Source organism: Dendrobium catenatum, unplaced genomic scaffold, assembly GCF_001605985.2.
Source record: "Dendrobium catenatum unplaced genomic scaffold, ASM160598v2 fragScaff_scaffold_390, whole genome shotgun sequence".
Taxonomy (NCBI): Eukaryota; Viridiplantae; Streptophyta; class Magnoliopsida; order Asparagales; family Orchidaceae; genus Dendrobium; species Dendrobium catenatum.
Window position 1 is genome coordinate 9,083,154 of NW_021318852.1, and position 21,858 is coordinate 9,105,011.

General features: G+C 35.4%; 2 protein-coding genes across 6 annotated transcripts in view; one reads left to right on the top strand and one right to left on the bottom strand.

Annotated features, from left to right (window-relative positions):
• Nucleotides 1-643: 643 nt before the first annotated feature.
• Nucleotides 644-2,819, top strand: LOC110105811 (PAN domain-containing protein At5g03700). The gene has a single exon (XM_028693934.1). It carries the CDS (start codon nucleotides 715-717, stop codon nucleotides 2,281-2,283), a length of 1,569 nt encoding a protein of 522 aa, XP_028549767.1. The 5' UTR covers nucleotides 644-714; the 3' UTR covers nucleotides 2,284-2,819.
• A 7,171-nt stretch (nucleotides 2,820-9,990) lies between these two features.
• The window catches only part of LOC110105823 (arginine--tRNA ligase, cytoplasmic), a 33,116-nt gene continuing 21,248 nt past the window's right edge, over nucleotides 9,991-21,858 (bottom strand). For all 5 annotated transcript variants that reach the window (XM_020835473.2, XM_020835472.2, XM_020835471.2 and 2 more), the window contains 9 exons: nucleotides 17,552-17,730; nucleotides 16,909-16,993; nucleotides 16,479-16,680; nucleotides 16,244-16,313; nucleotides 14,457-14,526; nucleotides 13,995-14,084; nucleotides 13,805-13,873; nucleotides 11,511-11,609; nucleotides 9,991-10,273 (listed from right to left, as the gene is read on the bottom strand). In XM_020835473.2, the coding sequence (XP_020691132.1) occupies nucleotides 10,163-10,273; nucleotides 11,511-11,609; nucleotides 13,805-13,873; nucleotides 13,995-14,084; nucleotides 14,457-14,526; nucleotides 16,244-16,313; nucleotides 16,479-16,680; nucleotides 16,909-16,993; nucleotides 17,552-17,730 (975 nt within the window). In that variant the 3' untranslated portion in view covers nucleotides 9,991-10,162. The remainder of the gene's footprint in view (nucleotides 10,274-11,510; nucleotides 11,610-13,804; nucleotides 13,874-13,994; nucleotides 14,085-14,456; nucleotides 14,527-16,243; nucleotides 16,314-16,478; nucleotides 16,681-16,908; nucleotides 16,994-17,551; nucleotides 17,731-21,858) is intronic.

Sequence of the window (21,858 nt, forward strand, 5' to 3'; positions counted from 1 at the left end):
CAGAGGAGAGTTGTATATATGGCAATACAGAAATACAAATAGTTATTTTAATCCTGTTGCTCTAATAGAAACGGGGTAGAGGTAGGGTTTTTTGGAAACTAAAAGATACTTCCAGTTCAAGGTGCTCGGATGTTTTGAAGTATCAAGACATTTAAATGTGGCAGAGTGGTTCTAGTTGTTAGGGTTAGGGTTGAATGTGGAGGAAATGATAGGGCAGTCTTGATCAGAAAACACAACGAGAGCGAAAAATGCAAAGGTAACCGTGGAGAGTTTCGACGAAGCCGGAGAAGGGGCGAAACAAGGCGGCCAAGCAAGAAAAAAGTTAGGAACACCCCTAGCTGCCACCACACAATAAGCAAGTAATTTTTTTCCATAGACTAGCCAAAGTTGTTCATATAACCAACTTCTCAACTATAATTTGGTTCACCCCATCTAGAAGAATATATGTCTAACAACTCTAATATTTTTATAATCATGACTGAATTGAAAGAAAGTTCAGCAAATTCCCATCTCTCATTGTCATTAAAGGCAACTTCACCTTCTGTTTGCCATTATTGCTTTGATATGAACGATTTCAAATGGAAAGGTTAAGCACAAGAACTTCAACTCACGTGGGTTTCTCATTCCTCCAAATAGCCGTCAAAATAATTTCTTTAATCGATTCAAAAGTCAAAACCCTGCTAATGGCGATCCTCCTAATCCCAAAATTTAAAAATGTTATCGCCTAACTACTATCTATCTCTCTTCTGCATAAATTACTCCCTCTCTCTACTTCTTCTCTGCTCAGTGATGAAGCCAGCCATGGAGAAGAAGCAGAGTCTTTGCGGCTTTCTTTCACTTCTCATCATCCACTTAGCAATCAAAACTTCAGCTGCTGGGACTCCGACGCTTCAGCAGCTCAATCGAGGCTTCAGAGCGAGCTTTGATCAATCAGCTGGTTCGTTTCAGCCTCTGCTTTCCGATCCAACCGGCATTTTCTCCTTCGGCTTTCTGCAAATTAACTCCTCCAACCTCGACCTCGCCGTCATCCACCTCCCGTCAAACCAGCCAGTCTGGCGCGCTATCCCGGGACGGCCGGCTCAACGGTCCGGCTCAGCCTTTCTCTCCTTTAATGGCAGCCTCCTCTTCTCCGACCAAAACTCAGGGGTTCTATGGTCTACCCCGGCGACCGCCGGCGACCGCGTCGTCCTCCTCAACTCCTCCAATCTCCAGATAATAAAAGCTGCAGGACCAATAGATGTTCTCTGGCAAAGCTTCGATTTTCCTTCTGACACAATCGTCCAAGATCAGAACTTTACATCTAACGCTTCTCTGTTTTCCACCAATCAGCGCTACTCGATGAGATTAGGCTCCAACTACCTCGCCCTGTTCATGGAATTCGGACGAGGAGTTGAAGAACCTATGTATTGGAAGCGAACGGCCTTGGAAGCGAAGAACCAGATCGTCGCAGGCGAGGGACCGATCTACGCTCAGTTGAGCCCGCTCGGTTTCCTCGGTTTGTACCAAAAGGAAAACGCACCGGTGGATGAATTGTCCTTCGATAGCTTCGCAAGGGGAATTACCGGATTCCGGCGGCTCACCCTGGAGGCTGACGGAAACTTTAGAGCATATTACTGGAACGGCACGATCTGGGTTTCGGATTACAAGGCCATGCCAGAGCTATGCGAGCTTCCAAGCGCCTGTGGTGCTTATGGGCTCTGCAGCGCGGAGGAGAAGCGATGCGGCTGTATCGATAACCGCAGCCATGGGTGCTTAGCGGCGGATGCCGGCGATCTCTGCGGGAGCGGAAATGATGATTTCTGGGTGCTGAGAAGGAAAGGTGTCGACTTGGCGAACAAGGAGGTGCTTGGGTTCGTAAAGGTGGAATCTTTGAAGGAGTGTGAGAGATTGTGCAAGCGGAATTGTAGCTGCTGGGGAGCGGTGTACAATAATGCAACCGGCTACTGTTATGAAATGGATTATCCGATTCAGACGCTGTTGGAAGTTGGAGATGAGAACAAAATTGGGTTTTTTAAGGTGAGAATCACGGGAAATCATGGCGGAAGGGGCGGCGGCGGAGGAGGAGATAAAGTGAGGAAGGCGGCGGAGGCGCTGGTGGTGGTCGGTGTTTTGGCGGCCGTCACACTCGCCGGAGTAGCGGTTTATCGGCTGTGGAGAGCGAGGAGGAAGACAGGAGAAAGAGCGGATGGTTCCATGGTGGAGGAGCTGGCACCTGGGCCTTACCGGAATCTTAATTCCAGCTCCTTTAGATCGATCGAGATGTCCGAATCGTTTAGGAAATGACAAAATCTCTAGAGAGAACCATACGGGCGAACCGTTTCCGTCTATCGCGGCTGGGAAGGCGGCGAAAAAGAGAAAATATGCAAGCGAGGGGGTGGGGTTCGTTCTCCGATCATGGCACGACTATCAGCTTCGTCACCGGCGAGCAGCTTCGCTGTTTCTGATCACATGCACAACTCTGTTCGCCTTACAAGCTTAGCTCATTTCTTTTTCAGTTTTTTGTTTTTTTTTTTTCTTTTTTTTTAATGTTTATTTTCAAGCTTTAGTTTAATTCTCGAAGATTTTTGGATGGTCAGGTTTGGGAGAGATTATTATGCGCGGAGTCTGTATATAGAGAACTGTTCCATTTTGTGATTGTGAACAATAAAAACGCAGTAAAAATGCCGATGTGAACAGTAAAAGCGCATTGGTTAATTGTAACTATCTTTTTTACTGTTCACAATCACAAAATCGAATGGTTCTCTGTATTTGGCTCCGCATGTAATAATCTCTTCGAATTTGGATTGTTAAGTGTAGAAGCTTTTTGTATATATTAAAAAAAAAAGAACTTGCTTGAATTGCATTAAGGATTAATTTTATTTCTTACAAATTACAATTTTGAAGATTTACAATTATATCATAAAATTTTAATGTAGTTACATATTATTATAACCATCTAAATCATTTAAAAAATATTATTAATATTAAATTATTTAAGTAAAATATATCTTTTTATGTAAATACTTTTATGTTATTTAACTGTTATATTAATATATAAGCAAATATAAAGAACTTACCAACATTATAGTTCCCCATTATCTTCTAGCTGTTCAGTGTGGGATTTTCGATTATTTTATAATAGTCTTTGTTGCGTCCGGGAGTATTCGCGGAGGTAAAGAATTATAAAGTTTATCGTCTTAGCGTTGTACGAAAATCCGGCGCGCAATCAGGTAAGAGAGAGAGTCTAGCATTTATGAGACACCAAGATTTTTATGTGGAAAACCTCTAAAAATGGGGAAAAACCACAGGGCCTAGCCCAATTTGACTGAATCCACTAGTATTATAGTCGATTACAAGTGAGGCCCTTCCTTTGAGGAAGGCACAGGTTTGATGTACATTATATGAAGTACATTACATGTTGGGAATACAAAGAGTCGCTGTTGATGTATTCGCTTTGTTGGAAGGACTGTAGTCGGCGGGCGACGTAAGTCAGGAGAACCGTAGTCGGCTGGCGACGGAGGTTGAAGGATTGTATCTGACGATGAAGGTCAGAAGGACGACGTCAGGGAGAAGTCTAACAATGGGAAGAAATTCATCTTCGAATAAACGTCCGGCGAAAGTCCGATAACCGGTAGAAGTCCGGTGTCGGGTAGAAACTTGGTGAAGAATGAAGGTCCGGCGTCGGGTAGAAGTCCGACGTCTGTTGGTGAACGAGGAGAACTCCATCATCACTTGGGCAGAGTTTCGGCATCACGTGGAAGTTGGGCAGAATTCTGGCGTTCTCCCGAATATCCCGCAGAATTCCGGAGTGTTCACCTTGGCCATTACAATGCTGGAGTTCAACTCTGGCGGTGGTCGAGGAGGAGCTGATTCTCCTTCCCCTTATCTTCTTCTTCTTTTCTTCTTCTTGCTTTGGTCCCCCCTCATGAGGAATGAGGACTCTATTTATAGTTTTCTAGAGTGGCATGACTTGTAAATAGGTGTGAGATCAGGGGCAAATAGGGAGTGGTCGAATGGACGGTTGATGTTGAATCCGTGCACAGTTCGTTGGACATTTGAAGGCCTTCGTGATGCCGAAATTAGACAATCTTGGGCTCGTTGGATTTGTCCCGTCGAGCCGCTCGATTCGAGTATAAGATCGTTAAAATCGGAGACCGTTTGGTTACTCAAATTATGGTATGAGCTTTCCAACAGCACTTCAGGCACTTGATTTGGGCTCACTTGAACTCGGATTGAATTGAATTTGGTGGCGTTGGGTTCGTATTTTCGAGACGCTCAGTTTGATTGTAAGCTTGCTGAAATCAGAGTTCGGGTGCTCCCGGATTTAATTTTGAAATCGGGTCCGGGTCGGGTTTTCGTGTCGTGTCAAATATTAACACCCCTACAAATTTTCATAGCAAAAACTACTTTAGAAAACAATAAGAAAACTGTCACAAACGGAGCCTTAGGCTTCATTTGGGATGGCTTTTTTGTTGATTTTTAAAATAGCTTTTTAGTACAAAAAATAAAATTTTGTACTCTAAGTTTGTGGAGATTCCGTAGTCTCTAATTGAATTATTAATTTACATAGTCTCTTATTAGTTCATTTATTAGGAGATTCCATTGTGGCATTCTTTAAAAAATAATAATTGATTTACTAATTTAATATGTAAAATTCAACAATTTTATTAGAGAGGAATCAGGGAGCTTACTTTTGAAGTTATTAAGTTTATTATTCCTTAAAAAATATATTTTTATTAAGAAATATAACATTATTGAGTTTGGTCTTAAAATATAGTATTGTAGAAATAACTAATAAGGGTGTTTATTGTGAAATTACACATTGGGGGCAGCCAAATTCGGCCTATTCAAGCACATCCATTTGATATGTGAAGGTCAAATAAGCGCAAAAACAAGGAATAGTATGAGAAATTATTCTGTGCGGAGTCCAAACAGAAAAAATCATCTGGACATACGTGTATACACATACTGTACACAATGTGTAGACTATTTATTCAATGTGTGTATACTCATAGTCTGAATGATTTTTCTCGTTTGAACTCTGCACAGAATAATTTCTCGAATAGTAGAGGCACTGTATTTTTATGTTGCTCTATTTTTGAACTCTTTGTTTTCTCTTTGCGGAGCATTATGTTAACATTTATAGTATTGATTTAAAATATAATTTTATGGTATTAGAAATACCTAAAACCTCCTATTTTTTATCATATTTTGAAAACATTCAATTTGCTTACTTTAAAATTCTAATTTTTTTGCCTCTTCTTATCTTGCAAAATCTTGTCGCATCTTGCCTCATTGGGGCAACCCATACATGAATTAAGGGTATGCACTAGTCAAGTCGAATCTATCCCAAGTAAGAATTGCATCGAGTTTGGCTCGCCAACTCATTGCCCTACAATAACTTAAGCTCAAGCTCATATAGTAAGCTTGAGCACATCTTGTTCGTATCTTCCCAAGCTCGAGCTCTACTTGCGAGCTCAAGATCATCGAAGAAGTCAATGACAGGTCAAGTGGTAGCAAGAAAGTTGCAGCTAGAGTTTGTTATAGAAGTCATCAATGGATCGAACGGCTGGAGTTCATTATAGATGGCATCGTTGGGTCCAACATTGATGAAGAAATTACAGTTGAGGTTCTTTGAAGAAGGCATCGATGGTTCTAGAAGCCAGGAAGTCACCACGAGACTTTGCTATGTAAAGCTTCGATCAACTTGAACTTGAGCTCGAGCTCATGGCTTGATACTCAACACGTGAGCAACTTAGAAGTCAAATTCGAGCCAACTCGGCTCACTTACACTCTTATGCATGATCTACCTTATCAAATATATATTATTACAAAACATACCAAGAAACAAACATGCATATAGATTAAGCACAAGCAATCTAAATCATCATTTAATAATAAATAAATAATTATCATGAAGGAGATTAATGTTTAATTAGCACACTTGGTGTTGTCACACCTAATAAAAATATGATTAAGGAAAATTAATTAAACTAAAAAATTATGTACTAAAAAACTGCTTCAAAAATCAATAAGAAAATCATCCTAAACGAAACCTAAAATGAATGCCTATCTTTCGACGAATCATTAGATTGGCAAAAGATTTTTTAAAGACAAAAAAATAAATTTTATTCTCTAATATATAAATTCAATATAAATAATATTTAAATTCAATAAATTAATAATAAATTTAATTTTTTTCTACAAATCTGTCTGGCAAATGATGCTGTAACAAAATTGGCATCACACCAAGGTCAAAGATTACCCAACCCATGTCAATGTGATCAAGTGGAGAAGCAGCTGTCTTGTGAGTGGATATTAAAATTATTTTCTTTGAAATTCAAATTTTATTTCATTAGTTTTTTAAGTTTAACGTTTTGTTTGGGACGACTTTCTTACTGCTTCTTAAAGCGGTTTTTTAGTTCAAAATTTAGTATAAAATTTATTTTGTACTAAGAAATTGTTTTAAGAAACAGTAAGAAAGTCATCCCAAACGAAGCCTAAATTAACTTGAAATTAAAACTAATATAATTATCGTGTAACCTAATTAAAATTTTTGTACTAGAAAGCGGCTTTAAGAAGCAGTAAGAAAGTCGTCCCAAACGAAGCCTAAGTCTATAACCTAACGAAATCGTTGTTTGGTAGTGATTAGTGATATGGGTTTGGTTGACGAAAGATCACAACAAGAAAACGGGAGCGTGTATAGGTGGTCCTCTGACACGCTGCGAGTGCCGAAAATGGGACTTGAGTTTTTTCAAGCTTGCAAGCATTATGCCTTCACATAAGCATGACGACTATGGCGATGAGGTACAAGGCATGAGAGATCAAACACACAAAATACTCACTCTTTTTTTTTTTGGAATTTTTATTATTATAATAGATATATAGAGAGAAATGAACTAGAGAAAGATTGGTGAGGGTTCGGCTCAGACTTGGAAAGTTGTGTCTCGTCCAGTTTGTGTGAAATCATGAAGGCTTAAGTTTCGTTTGGGATGACTTTTTTATTATTTCTTAAAACAGTTTTTTAGTTTAAAAATTTAAATTTTTATAGTAGAAAGATGCTTTAAGAAGCAATAAGAAAGCCGTCCCAAACGAAGCCTTAGTGGGAGACAAGTGGGCTATGTCAACGTATAGGTGGAGGATACTGCCATACCTAAAAGAGGAATTTGATATTCATCAGCGTAGTCTGTTTGGTGATTGGAGCTTATTTGTGTAATTTTTGCTAGAGTCGCAATCACTAACACATTATTGCTCGATCAAGTTGCATACAAATAGCTTCTCTTCAGTAAATTCGATGTCATGAATGCATTGATGCGATCCATTTTGTAATTGGACACGGTTTGATTTATTTCATCATGATCTAGACATTCCGATCTTCATTTTGAATGATATCTTGCTTACTAATAATAATTGGTTAGCATCTCATTTTCTTGCATTGACCATGCCACATATATGGAGGTTAACACTTTTAAGAATTACATAACACAAACTTAATTGTTATATGCTTGTTTGTATCTCACCATCTCTGCATAGCGATGGACGTACCCTGAACAAGCATGGACATAAGCTTGTTTGTATATAGCCATCTTTGCATAGCGATGCACGTGTTCTCCAAGGGCACCCTCGATGCGAGCATGTTGCTATAACTCTAGACTTATTGCTAGCATTTATCATCACCCCAAATTTATAAGTAATTGCGGTAGATCATAGGAATTGTTTTATCCTACTAACATCATGAAAATAAGCACCAATTTCTAATATTTTATTATCATTGATTGGTTGCATAAGCTGATTACTGCTTAAGCTTTCAAAGTCAATATTGTTTGAAGAAACATTAATAGCTCTGTCGATGTTAGGACAATGCTCTAAACCTTCAAAGTTCATATCAGGCTATGTATCCTCTTGTAATGTAACAACAATTTCAACCTGGTAACTATCATTACATTGTCATATCATTTGCATCACCTCATTATCACTTGAAATTGTCTTATAAACTTTAGGAGAAGTAGAACTAATATGGTAGCTTAATTTAAACTCATGAACAATTAGCCATATGGACAAATCTTTTCAGCCTTCTCTCTAAGGATAAAAATATTAAGCAAATAATACTCTAATTTTATAGCTTTATATTTTTCCCCTTCATATCTTCTTCTTTCTTCACATTTAACTTTAACTTCACTCCAATATCCCCTAAATTTTAAATGTAACCTAAATATATTCACCATCATTCACCATAACTATCACTTAAAATAAAAAATCTGCAAACACAATGACAGAAAACAAAAATTATATGCATATCTCATGGTAAGAAAAAAAAATGGGCATCACTCAAAACTCACGACAACAAACGAAAAAATCCATCCTCATGCATTTCACTTCAAAATATCCTAATTGATTATGATATTAATATATTAGACATGTCTATTCACTTATTTAAAAAATAATAATATAAATGATCATAATATTATAGCCCAAATTTAATCAAGATAAGTTTTATTAATATTTTATTTATTAAAAATGAATACACTATACCAACAAAATCAATCAAAATTCATAATATAATTATCTTAAAACAAATTTGTATAGATCTTCCACCCTCTCATCCTCTATTTAAACATAGGTCAACATCAAGAGATTAGTGAACATTTATTTCAATTTTGTCACCTCAAAGTGCCCCTATGTCAATCTCAATGCTCTATAATTCCTTCAAAAGATTACAAATTAATTGCATAATAAAAAGGAGTAAAAAAAACATGGCAAGGAATAATTTTAGATAGCAAATATGTGATCCAATATTTCTATTTATTATATCATAGTATATATGGAGGTAGGGACATAAATTATTACATAATCATTTTTCACTTATATACATATCATAAATATCAAGTTAATATAATACAAATTTTGATGTAATATCAACCAAAATTAAGCTATGCCAATCACTATTTAGGAGTGTAAACAAGATAAGTTGAGTTTAGTCAAATTCTTAATGGAGCCAAGATCAAATAATTTATACAAAGCTCGAACTCAACTCCAACTCATTTGCTATGCTCGAGCTCAACTAGAGCAAAAAAACACGAGGTTCAAGCTTAATTTAATTGCTCGACAGCTGACAACAATAGCAACATGAAGCCTTTATCTCAATACATGAATCTTTTTACTCCGATGTGCCCAACTAAGAGTCAAATTCTCATTTGAATCTAATAAAAAGTTATTTTAATATTTCCTAACCAAATCTTTTTAAATCTTCCTCTAATTTTAACAGGTCAAATTTAATACATCTACTCTTCTAATCAGATCATCAGAAGATCAACATTTGATGCGACCAAATCATCTAAGATGGCCCTCTCTAATCTTTATCATTCACAAAAACTACTCCGACCTATTCGCGTATATGATCTTTTTACATTCCATCTCTAAGAGTAAAGCCACTCATCCACTAGAGCATCCTCATCTCTACAACACTTAACATAATTATATACTTCTGTTTTAATGGCCAACATTCTACACCATACAGCATAAGTTGAGATATATTAGATAAAAAAAACTCAAGATTAGCTCATTTTATATATATTGATTCATTAATAAAGAATAATCAAGGCAACTCAACAAGCTAACAGCTTTACAAAGCTGGGTCGAGCTCAAGCTTGTACAATATATAAACTAGAATTTAACCTCAAATCCAAATTCATAGCTCAATAAACTCAACTCATGAAAAAATCAAGCTGGTTCATGAGCCAGCTTGGCTCACTTACATTCCTATCACTATTATCAATAGAACATAAAATGTCCAGCATTAGTGATTTTGATTATGATACTTTTCTCCATTCTACATTTTCTTAGTGATTAAGACTTTGTTTGAGACATCTTTTTATTGTTTCTTAAAGCAATTTTCTAGTTTAAAAAATTAATTTTTTTGTGCTAGAAAGTTGCTTGAAGCAGTAAGAAAGCAATCCCAAACGAAGCCTAAGATACTTCAAATTTGTTTGGTTTATAGTGGCAATATTTTTAACTAGCATGTTAACTGACAGTGAAAATGAACTAATGTGAACGCCTAACAAATCTGAAATATCATTTGATAAATTACAATTTAAAGCTATCAATCAAAAGGAGATCTAATATTAAGTTAACAAGCCATATGACCCATAATTTAATTGGTATAACTAAAGAGAAAATTGCAGCACTATATTTTGTAGACAGGCGTGATACCAAGTAGATGGAAGCATTTCCTCATTACAACGGCTGTTGCCTCGCACAATAAGAGTCTGCTAGTTTCTTCCGCAGATCCAACAACCTGCTCAAACAAAAAAAAAAGACGAAACAATTCTCTTGTGTATCTGGAAGCTGGAAATGCAAGTGAAAGGAATGGAAAAGGAGTTGAAACTATTATGCACAGATCAGTGACACGGGTATGACACGATACGGACATGGGACACATCAATTATTAAAAATATAGGACACGGGACGGACACGGGTTGGATATGGTATTATAGTTTTTTTATATTTTTAAAATAGTTTATAAAAATTAAATAAGTATAATTTTAAAAATAATAAGTAATTTAACTAGAATTTGTGCTCAGAATGATTAATATTAGGATATCGAGAGTCAGGCATTGATACCGCTTATCAGACATTGAGAGAAGAGATGAAAATATCTTCACTGCCAAAGAGAAATGAAAATGAGAATATTCGATAGAATGAGATATTGAGTGCGGGCGATTGATTTGATGTTGTGAATAGGAAATAAGAAATTTAGTTTTATATTTTAAATAAAAAAATTAAATATAAGAAATTATATTTTTAAAAATATAAAATATTTAAGATACCAATTTGGATTTAAATTTTTTTAATCGGACACGTTTTCAGCATGTCTGACACGTGTCGGAGGAGTGTCGGATGTATGTTGTGTCGGACATTGCAAGCCTCTTTGAGAAGAAGTGTTGGTGCATCATAGAGTTGAAAACACCAACTCAAAGCCTGCAGATTCATAAATAGCCAGAATATTGCCAGATTTTACATTAAATTTTCTTCATTTTTTTATCCTTCTAAACAGACAAGTAAATGAAGGTCATATCTTCCATCTTTCTAAACAGACTAGAAAACCTAAATGGAGATCATATTTCTTATATTATGGATCTCACCCACAGATCAAAATGTTTCAATTTTGTTAAGTTTTACAGGATCCAAATTTATTAGTTCGAAATTAGCCGAATTCTACTAAGGCCTGCTAGGCAATCAGAGCTAGAGAGATTGCAAAGAAGACCAAATTTATTTCCCAAAGTTTTCTCCCAAAAGTCTCACCCAAATATCATGTGAGGTGGAAAGAACAGAGTAGGCCTAAGAAAACCCCTTGCACTCCACGAGGCAAGTATGGAAGGCTTTAGGGAGAAAAACTTTGCATGGAGTTGCAGAACTAAATCAACGAACTAAGGTTTGATAATGGCAAAACAATGCACAAAGCTGCTAAATACCAAAATTTGATTATGGAAAATTAGATGGCCCACAAAACAAGGCAAATTAGAAAGAAGTACCTGGCAGCTAGTGTAAAATCTTGTGAATATTTCAGACAGATTGTAGAGATACTCGCACAAAACATTTGGAAGAAGATTAGTGCAAGCCTCTTCAACTACCTGAAAATCATATATGGTAATAATCATGAACATATTTGTACTTGGTAGAGATAGGAGGAACGTGAATAAAATACAATACCAAACAAAAAGAAAATTTTCAAACCAGAAACATCATAAATGGATTAGATCAATATGATCAAATATTAATCTGCATTAGTGCTAAAAAGAGGAACTTATATAGTAAACTTCTGGTTAAGAGAATAGTCAGCGTGTAAATACAGGATAAAGGCGTATGGGCATGCAAGATACAACATACGCAGAAAGGAGCGGAGACAAATGCGTACACGAGATTAATAGCTGACAAAGAGAGAATGAAACCTATCGATGGCTGCAATGATTTTTTATTTATAATCTTAAAATTCCTGTAATCCAATGACAAAAAGTCAACCAGCAATGCTTACAATGTCTGGGCCCGCACAACTACTAGCGGATTGATTATTTTACGATTTATGCTTTAGAGAAAGTTTTCAAGATACAGGTGAAAGTGATCTGATCCGCCTCCCGGTCGCAGAGGGAGGGACGGCACCCGCGGGCGAGCGAAAGCCGCGGGGGGAATGCCGCGCCAGTCGGCCAGCCGAAGGGGAGCGCGGGACGCGACGGAGCGGCGGGACGGTTCGGCCTTGAGCGGAACCGGTCCAATCCTGGACCGGTTTGGCTCGGGTCTGCCCTGAGCTGGGCGGTTCATTTTGGGCAGCCCACTAGTGGGTTTTGTTGGTCTTTTGGCTTGCTTTAAGTAAGGAATAGAGTGAGATTTCTAGGGTTATGCAAGATTTGAGTTTTCTCTTAGCCTCCTTAGTTTCTTTCTCTTATTTTTCTAGGGTTTGTTGTGGGAGACCTTGTCCTTCTCGAAGTGGACAAATTGTATCTTGTTTCTCTTGGATTTTGAATGCAAATGTTCTTGTTCTTCCTCTCATCCCTCTTGTGTTGATTTTTTCTTGGATTTAGAGGAGAAATTTCATCTTGAAGGAAAATTAGGGCAAACCCTAATTTGTGAAACCTAAGGCGTATCAGAAAGTTTTCGAGATGTTAACATTGACTCCTTCGGGAATTTAACCAGCCAGTAATTGTTAGATTTAACAGTATATGGTGGAAAATCTAAAGCAACAAAAATTATCTGTTAAATTCCACTAAAACAGGCAGCATACTGTTACCGTTAAGAACCTGAAAGGCTGTAAGTGCAAGTGACAATGCATGCATCACAAATTATCTCAACAACAACAATAATAAAAACAACATCAAACATTTATCCCCCTATATGGGGTGGGCTATATGAATCGTTTTTCTCCATTGTGTCATGTTAAGAGTCATTAACTCTGATAAAGAAAGGTCATTTCTAATGTTTACTAACCAAGTCTTTTCAAGTCTACCTCTAACTCTCTTAACATAAGTCAAATCTAATACATTTACTCTCCTAACCGGGTCATTGGAAGGCCGCCATTTTATGTGACCAAATCATCAAAGGCAACTCTCTCTAATCTTATCTTCCATGGGAGATACTCCAATCTTCTCACATTTATACTCGTTTCGTATCATGTCTCTAAAGAGTAAAGTCACTCATCCACTTGAACATCCTCATCCCTGCAACACTTTACTTAATATTATGCTTCTCTTTTAATGGCCAGCATTCTGCAAAGCATTGTAGGTTTCACCGCCATCTTATTGAATTTTCCCTTTAGTTTGAGGGGAATTTTTCTATCACACAACAAGCCCGATGCATTTCTCCACTTCAACTATCCAACTGGAATTCTACTAATCATATCCCTATCTATTTCACCATCACTCTGAACAATAGACCTAAAATATCTAAAATGTGTACTCTTATTAATGCTTCGATCCTCCAAAGTCACAAGCCCCCCATGAGATCTATTACTACTAAAATTATCTCAAGTAAAAAAAAATTCTAAAATTAACAAGATCTCACCGTTATTCAGCACAATTGATTCTCAAAAACTGAACATAAAATTAGCAGCACTACAAACCATTCTGCCATTGCTATTATTAAATCAGCAAGTATACAATGTCAAATAGTTTTCCTTGTAAAAAAAAAGGTTTTCCTTGTCAAAGCAATTTACTCATTTCATTAGCATCCATGAGCTGCAGTGTTCGTATTGTTATCATTAAAAGGAAGGCATAAGTTATAGAATCTCCTAGAGAGAAAAAACACCAAGGAATATTAATATTAAATACATTCTTACCTCTGCAAATTGGATAAGATGAAGTCCCAAAACACGCTCATCAGCATGACCAAGCACAAGTTTCCCCGACTGCAACAGTGAAAATTAAACAAAGTTTTGGAGGTATTTATTATTACACTTGAAAACCTTCATTTATTTTCCAAAAAAGAAAAAAGATTAAACTAGTTTAAATAAAAGTTAAAATTCATACTTTCTTTATCTCTTCAATGTCTTTGCCAGATTTCCTGATGATGGAACATATACGGGCATGAGCATACAACAAATAAACGGCCGTGTTTCCCTGTTGATTTTAAAGCATAGTGCACTTGAAAATAAGAACAAAAAGGAATAAAAGACGAGCAGTCTTGCCAAACAAGTAAGAATATCAACAAAATAGTCAAGGAGAAACAAGTTCAAACTTCTGAGTTGGAGCATTAACAAGCAAATTAGCACACAATGAGTTATAAAAGCATAGAAAAAAATACAACAAGAAGTCTTTGCATATATCAAAATATCGAGATAGGCGCAAAGGAAAAAAAAACAAGTATCCATAATCCAGTTCTCTTGATAAAGAACACTAAATGGTAAAAATGATAATGCCACCACCATATGCATGTGCAAGCCCATAGTAGTGATCGTGTGAAGAGGAGGAAGGGAATGTACGAGAGCATACCTTATCATTTAGCATTTGGTCAAAACTGAAAGTGTAATTAGTCAACCGGTTATTTTTCAGATCTGCATATCTGTTGAGAGAGAAATTCACTCAGGGAGTCGAAAACATTAATCCACATATAATAAATAAGCTAGATAGCAAAGAGATAAAACAAGCTTATTCTGACTTCTTATAAAAACAGAGTAAAGAATCCATCATATAAGCAATCCATACTTGGAGAAGAAAATAAGATACCTAATCCAAATAAAAAATAATATAATCAAGTCCTGTCAGATTCAATTTGATATTTCTATGTTTCTAAGCATAATATCCTAGTGACATGCAATCCCATAATTAATTGGAATATCCAATTTTCGCCAAGTGAAAAAAAAAACTCTAAACCTGTTATTCCAAAGTGGCCTCGTACATAAAATTTAGAAGCAAGATGCGAAGATTCTCAGAAACCTAGATCCTTCTTCTAATTATTTCAAAAGCTGCTTCAAAAGCGGTTAGGAGCTTGCTTAATTGGTGTGCTTGCAAAATTAACTAGGTTTTATTCATGGAATTCACTGAAAACCACTAGCAACAACACAGATAAGGTTACTAAACTTAATTGATGTTCACTTCCAAAATATTCTTGTTCATAATATCCTTTATCATTATCATTAGCCCTTTTTAAACTATTGGGGCTTTAGTGTTAAGAGTCATCCTCCTCCATTCATTGAGTGCTTCATGAGTTGTTAACCGTAATTTATACAAGTTCTTGCACAACTTCCCCATATGTTATATTTGTTCAACTCCTGCCAGTTCCTTCACGACAACTATCAAGTATCAACTATCTACCAAATTGGTGAATCTTTGTCATCAGTAATAAATGTCTAAACATTTGGGACTATTTTCCACTTCTCTTCTATTAAATGGGAACTTCAATGAGTTCTACTCTAACCAACTCTCCTCACTCTACTTCCTAGCTTTACAATACATTGATCATAAAATCCTTATTTTTGCCACACTCAACTTAAATGTTACTATTTTCTTTGTTGCTTAACATTATGATTCATATAACACAATCAATAGTATTGTCCATATAACATAGTCAACTAATTGTAGTTGTACAAAATTTAGCATCTTGTTCATGATATTACTTCAAGTAACATACTATCTAATGTTAGGGTTTCACACTTCACCTAACAAAGATACAAATAACAACAATGGATCCATGACCGCTATAACATTACAACAACGACACCATCAATATCATTAAGCCTTTATCTCACTATGTAAGATCGACAACATGAATCATTTTTCTCCATTGTGTCCTGTTAAGAGACAAATCCTCATTCAAATCTAATAAACAAAGGTTATTTTTAATACTTTATAACCATGTCTTTTTAGGTCTACCTCTACCTTCTTAATATAGGTTAAATCTAATACATCTATTCTTCTAACCAGGTCATCAGAAGGTCAACATTTTATGTGACCAAACCATCTAAAATGACTCTTTTTAATCTTATCTTACACTGAGCAGCTATAACGTTGAAATAGAATAATCATAAAAACCATAGCAGTGAAGACCACAACACTGAAGCTAAAGTTCAACAAATAACAAACTTTCTAAAAATGCAACAGAATAAATGCATGAATAATAAGAGTATCAACCAGCAAATCAATAAGAATATATTCAATGAAACAACTCCAAATGAACTTAAGAACGTGGTATTGTTTCACAATGAATCCACATACCTAATAATCAAGTCAAAAAGACATTCACATAATAAAAACAATAAAATAAATGCACAGTGACTAACTTGATAGCACCATATCCAACAGCCTCAGCGGTATTCTCAAGCTCTTCATCCGTCCAATCTTTCAGCTTTCCTAATTAGCACAGAGCATAAATACAAACAAACTTGACAAATTAAGCTCAGAAAGAAACGCATATATGATATAATGTCAAATAGTTAAAACAGTTCATTTTTTACGTTACCTAGTTTAAATGCAGGGAAGAAACAACAAAAAAAAAAAATAATCGCTTTGCAATACCATTATCCTCAAGCCGTTTAACAAGTTCAGCTTTACAGCGACTTTTTGCTTCATCGAGTAGCTCTACTAGACGAACAACTTCTGAACTACGAGTGCGAAAGCGCTTGCCATCTGATCCTAAAACAAGACCAAAACCAACATGATTTGTTTTAGGATATAGAATGCTCTTGGCATCTGGAAGCCAGCCAGCTCTCCTTGCCGCCTGTATCATAAATAAAACTTCACTGAAGACCACATAACCAGTCTAATGAGATAAAAAGTGCAGAAGAGCATCCTCTAAACATAATATGTCAAATGAAATTAACAAGTGATACTGACTGGTCAATATCAAACAAACTGAATGTGTAGATACCGAAAATGGATGAAGAATGTACCAAGAGCAAAATAGCATGCTTCTCAACAAATGTTTCGTATGGCATATAATACTTACACTGAACACCATATCAAAGTGCTGTGACTGACCAACATCTGTAATATATATAATCCACTCTGCTTTCTCTACGTTAAGGCGGTACCTAAATCAGGAAAAGAAATTATTTAAGCAACATAAAATAGCATCAAAATGTTGAATCCTTTGCATAATTACATAAGAAAATTCGTGGTTGCCAGTGATATAAATAATGATCTTCCTATCATGGCTTAAGAAACACCTACAGCTTCACCGGCAGCATTTAGACAAAGCAGTTAAAAGCATCCAAGGAATAGAAGTATGCTGCCAAACATTGCCCGTAAACTTCTAATTGCAGCATATAAAATACATGAGATGAAAGCAATGAGATAACTGTTAAAAAAAGTATTCCTGAAATACTTGAATATAGAACAGTATTAATAAAATGGAAAACCAAGCAAGCCCTGCTTCACCCTGCTTCACCCTTACTTAGGTTTACTTCAATAAATTTTAATACTTCCTTACAGGCCTTGCAATTATGGAAAACAACATTCGAGGATATGGACCTTGACCATATTACAAGACCATAAGATGATTCAAATAGAAAATGGAAGAATCAGATTAAATGCATTCTAGAAGCACACACAGCCCATGAGTATTAAGCCAAACAATAGCAAGTACCAACCATAGAGCTGCTAGATCTGTTGATGCATAGTTGTACCCGCCGTCCCTCTTCACAACAATCAAAGGAATTGGTTGCCCCTGGATGAATATAACACGTGCACCATCGCTTTCCTCAATAAGCCCCTTGGTACTCAATTCCTCCAAGACTTTTGGAATGTAAGGGTTGTAAAAGCTCTCCCCCTAGGTAACACAATTTTCAAAAGATATTGATAAGAAACATGTGGAGTATTACTTATAATTCTAACGCAATTAAAAAAAACAAGGAGGCAAAAGAAAATTTATTTATAACTTCCCCAGTCGAGAATAACCCAGCTAGACTAACAGAAAGATGCTTCTTAAAAAATATTGAAGATAAAATAGACGGCTTTACTTTCCAGATAGTGATATAAGAAAGCTGGCTGAAGCTATATGAAGGGCGTAAAGCTGTTTCAGTTTTAAAGAGGCGTCAGTAATATCCGCAACATGTTTGAAATCAGCATTTCATGCAGTTTAAGGCATTAATTAGCTTTGACAATATGTTGATGTGATTTGAGCATTGTAAACAGAAAAGAAATTTTAATAAAGCTAGCAACTATTGAGTGCAATAAATATGTTTAAGTAGCAAGCTGGATAGGATACAACAATCATTTTCAGTTTCACATGATAATGCACAAAATCCTAAGAAATATGCTTTACAATCATGTGAATAGTAATGGTGCATTTTATATATTAAACAAATTATAAAAGAGAAGTAAAGTAGAAAAAATTAATTTCAATTTTTATTACGTCATCCTATACAAAGTAGGGACTTCTTCAAAAGGCTTATAATGGAAGTAATCAAAGCTACTTGTAAAAAAAAAAGTGAAAAAAAAATCTCCAATAGGGGATGGTGAATAGGATAGGAAGAAGCACATGAATTACAATCTAGGGGCAATAAAAGTATTGAATCAATGGTTAGAACCCTTAATTTATATGCTCATGAATCCCTATCAAGATTGATTGACTTGTGGTCTCAGTTTCCTTCAACACTCCCCAAAAATGGTATAAAAAAAAATCCAAATTTGCTTACAATATTTTTGAATATGAGGTTACAAAGTTATTTGATGGGAATATATGTAAGTTGATTTCTTATTAGCACATATGGAATGTAAATCAACCCACTTTCTAATTTCCCTTTTAAGAAATGTCAATCCACATCCATATGCTAAGTACAATTATGTTATACTAGATTATGAGCAATACTATAGCAAATTTATTGTCACAGTGTATCTTCATTAGCCCTTCCTATTTAATTTTAAATCTTCCAAAATGATTTTGGTTTAGAGAAGCTCATAAATTCCTTGGGCAATGGTTATAAATTCATATTCAACACTAGATATTGAAACAACAGGTTATATTTTGCTCGTTCATGTTATGAGATTTCCTCTAAAAAATATTTAGTATCAAATCATGAATATTCTATTCACTAGTGATCCTATGCAGTATGTATAAGTATACTCTTCAATATAAATATTCTACTTTACATACCAAATTTTTTTAACAAGATTTGATTTATGATGTCCAAGGATTCTATAAGCAGCTTTAATGTAAGACTTTGTATGTTTGTGTACGAATTGACTGACAAGATTCACTGCACATGTGATATTTAGACGAGTGTGATATGATCATTTTTTCAACTAATATTTGATATTGTCCCATGTCAATCTCTTTTCTTTTTTCATCTGCAAATAATTTTTAACTACAATTAGGGTTTCACAAGATTTATGTCTAGTCATATTTATTTCTTTCAATAGATACATGAAATAATTTTATTGAAAGAGAATATTCTTTGTTCTTGTTGTACAACTTCAATTTCCGAGAAGTATTTGAGCTTTTCCAACTCTTTAATCTCAAATTCTTTTAACAATTTTTTGCCTAAAAGACTTCTTTCCTCTATTATCATCACTCGTGACAATTATATCATTAATATATATGATGATAGTTAAGGTTTCATCATCAATGAAGTGCTTTAAGAAAAGGGTTTAATATTCTTAATTTTATTTGTATACAGCTTCATTCATAACTTTTATGAATCTGCCAAACCTCGCTCTTGTAGATTTTTTAAAGCCATATAAAACCTTCTTTAATTTGCACACTTTGTTCGTTATAAAAATCAAACAAATCTATCTAGTGGATCCATATAGACTTCTCCAACATCTCCACATAAAAAAGCATTCTTTACATCATACTGCTACAGAACCATTCACAATTCGCTACAAGAGATATCAAGATATGTATTATATTTATTTTCACAATAGGCGCAATAATTTCCTATTAGTCAATTTTATAGGATTGAGTATATCTATTGACTATCAATCTCATTTTATACTATTACAGGCTTACATCTGCTATATATTTTACTAAATAAATCAATTTGCATTAATTTTTTTGCCTTTTTAGTAGTTTAACAATCTCTCAAGTGTGATTTTTTTCAGGGCATTCATCTCTTCTCTCATGATGTCATTTCAATTCTTATTTTAAAGTGCATCAAATAAAATTTGTCTTATTGTAATAAATTTAGAGCTTATAGTTGTAAGGAAAGCTTTATGGGTAAGGGGTCGTTTGGTTGGAGGAAAAGTAAATGTAATACATAATAAATGCTTTGCATTTTGACTTTTTGGTATTTGGTTGGCCATCTTAGTAAAGTAATTTCGCGATTTATTCGGAACTCCCGCATTAGTTCATTCTTGGTGTAAAGCAAACTCGCTCAAAATCGAGCAAGAAAGGAATTCACAGACAGTAGCTTCTTTGGCTTCTTCGTTCCTACTCGACATCACTCCTTCGGAGGCGTCCAGGTTTTGATTTTCATCTTTTCTATTTCTCCGTTGCCATTCGACTTCATTGTTTGCATGCGAAGTTGATTCTTCTGCTACATAATTGTTGTTCAACTTCGCTCAAAATCGACAAAGTCGGCCGTCGCTGCGGACTGCATGGAGAATCTCCGCTCGAGAGCCGCACCTCCACCCTTCGCCTTCGAGAAGACCTCCGTGGATGGAGCTTGCTTGATCGAAACGGCGGCCTGGATGAGATGCTCCTTTACTCCGAGGTATGCCTTCCACTTCTTAGCAACACAATATATGCTACTCAATGCGGGAACTTGGAGCCGCAAGGTGTCTTCTGTGTTCGATCAATTGGAGTACTTCAAAATGGCAAATAAATTCAGTTTGGGAATAGGCACACTAGGTGCTCGATTGAATGTCTCATCCAAACGGGCCTCTGATTTTACTTTACTCCACATACACACAAGAAAATAGAAAAAAATAGTTTCGTTACATTTATTTTACAAACAACCTCAAGTATTTACTTTATACTACATTGACTTTACACTGCATTCACTTTACAACCAACCAAACAGCCCTTAAGAGAACCATTTTGACAAGATATGTGTTGGAAGATAAAATATAAATAAAAATGTGAAGTGATGGGTTGAACATTTTATCTAATAATAATTTTGAGTATTGAGCTTGATGCAGACTTTGATTGAGCTTTATTCCTTGTATAAAATTGAAGAGATACAATGATTGGATTTGTTGAAATTTATGTTGAGGGAACGTGGAAAAGAAAAGACAGATGTTTCATTAAACTTATCTTCTAGTTAATAGTTCATCTGAATATGAATTTGATTGAACAAATTTTGTTTCTCTTTAAATGTGACATCTTTTGAACTAAAAAATTTCTGGGAGAGAGGATGATAACACTTATAACCTTTTTAAATAAAGAAATATCCAATAAAGACATATTTGAGAGCTCTAGAATCAAGTTTATACATGTTGTTTGTGGATGTCGACATAAGCAACACATCCAAAGATTTTTGAAGAAATTTTGGATAGAAAGTTATTTGTGGGAAAAAAAATTCAACTATATAATTTATAGAACTTTGAGATCAATCACCCTTAAGAGTATTCTATTGATTAGATATATGACAGTTAGGATTGCTTCTCTTTAAATATCTTTTTGGCACTTAATTATGAAAGAGAAGAAGCTTAACGACTTCAAGATATAGACTATTTTCCTTTTTACCACTCCAGAGCCTACCTCGCCTCCAACATGCTCCGCAAAGTAAAATAAGCAACAACAACAACAACAACATCAAAGCCTTTATCCCACTACGTGGGGTCGGCTACATGAATCCTTTTTCTCCATTGTGTCCTATTAAAAGTCAAATTCTCGTTTAAATCTAATAAAGAAATGTCATTCATAATATTTTCTAACCAAGTCTTTTTAGGTCTACCCCTACCTTTCTTAACATAAGTCAAATCTAATACCTCTACTCTCCTAACCGGGTCATCG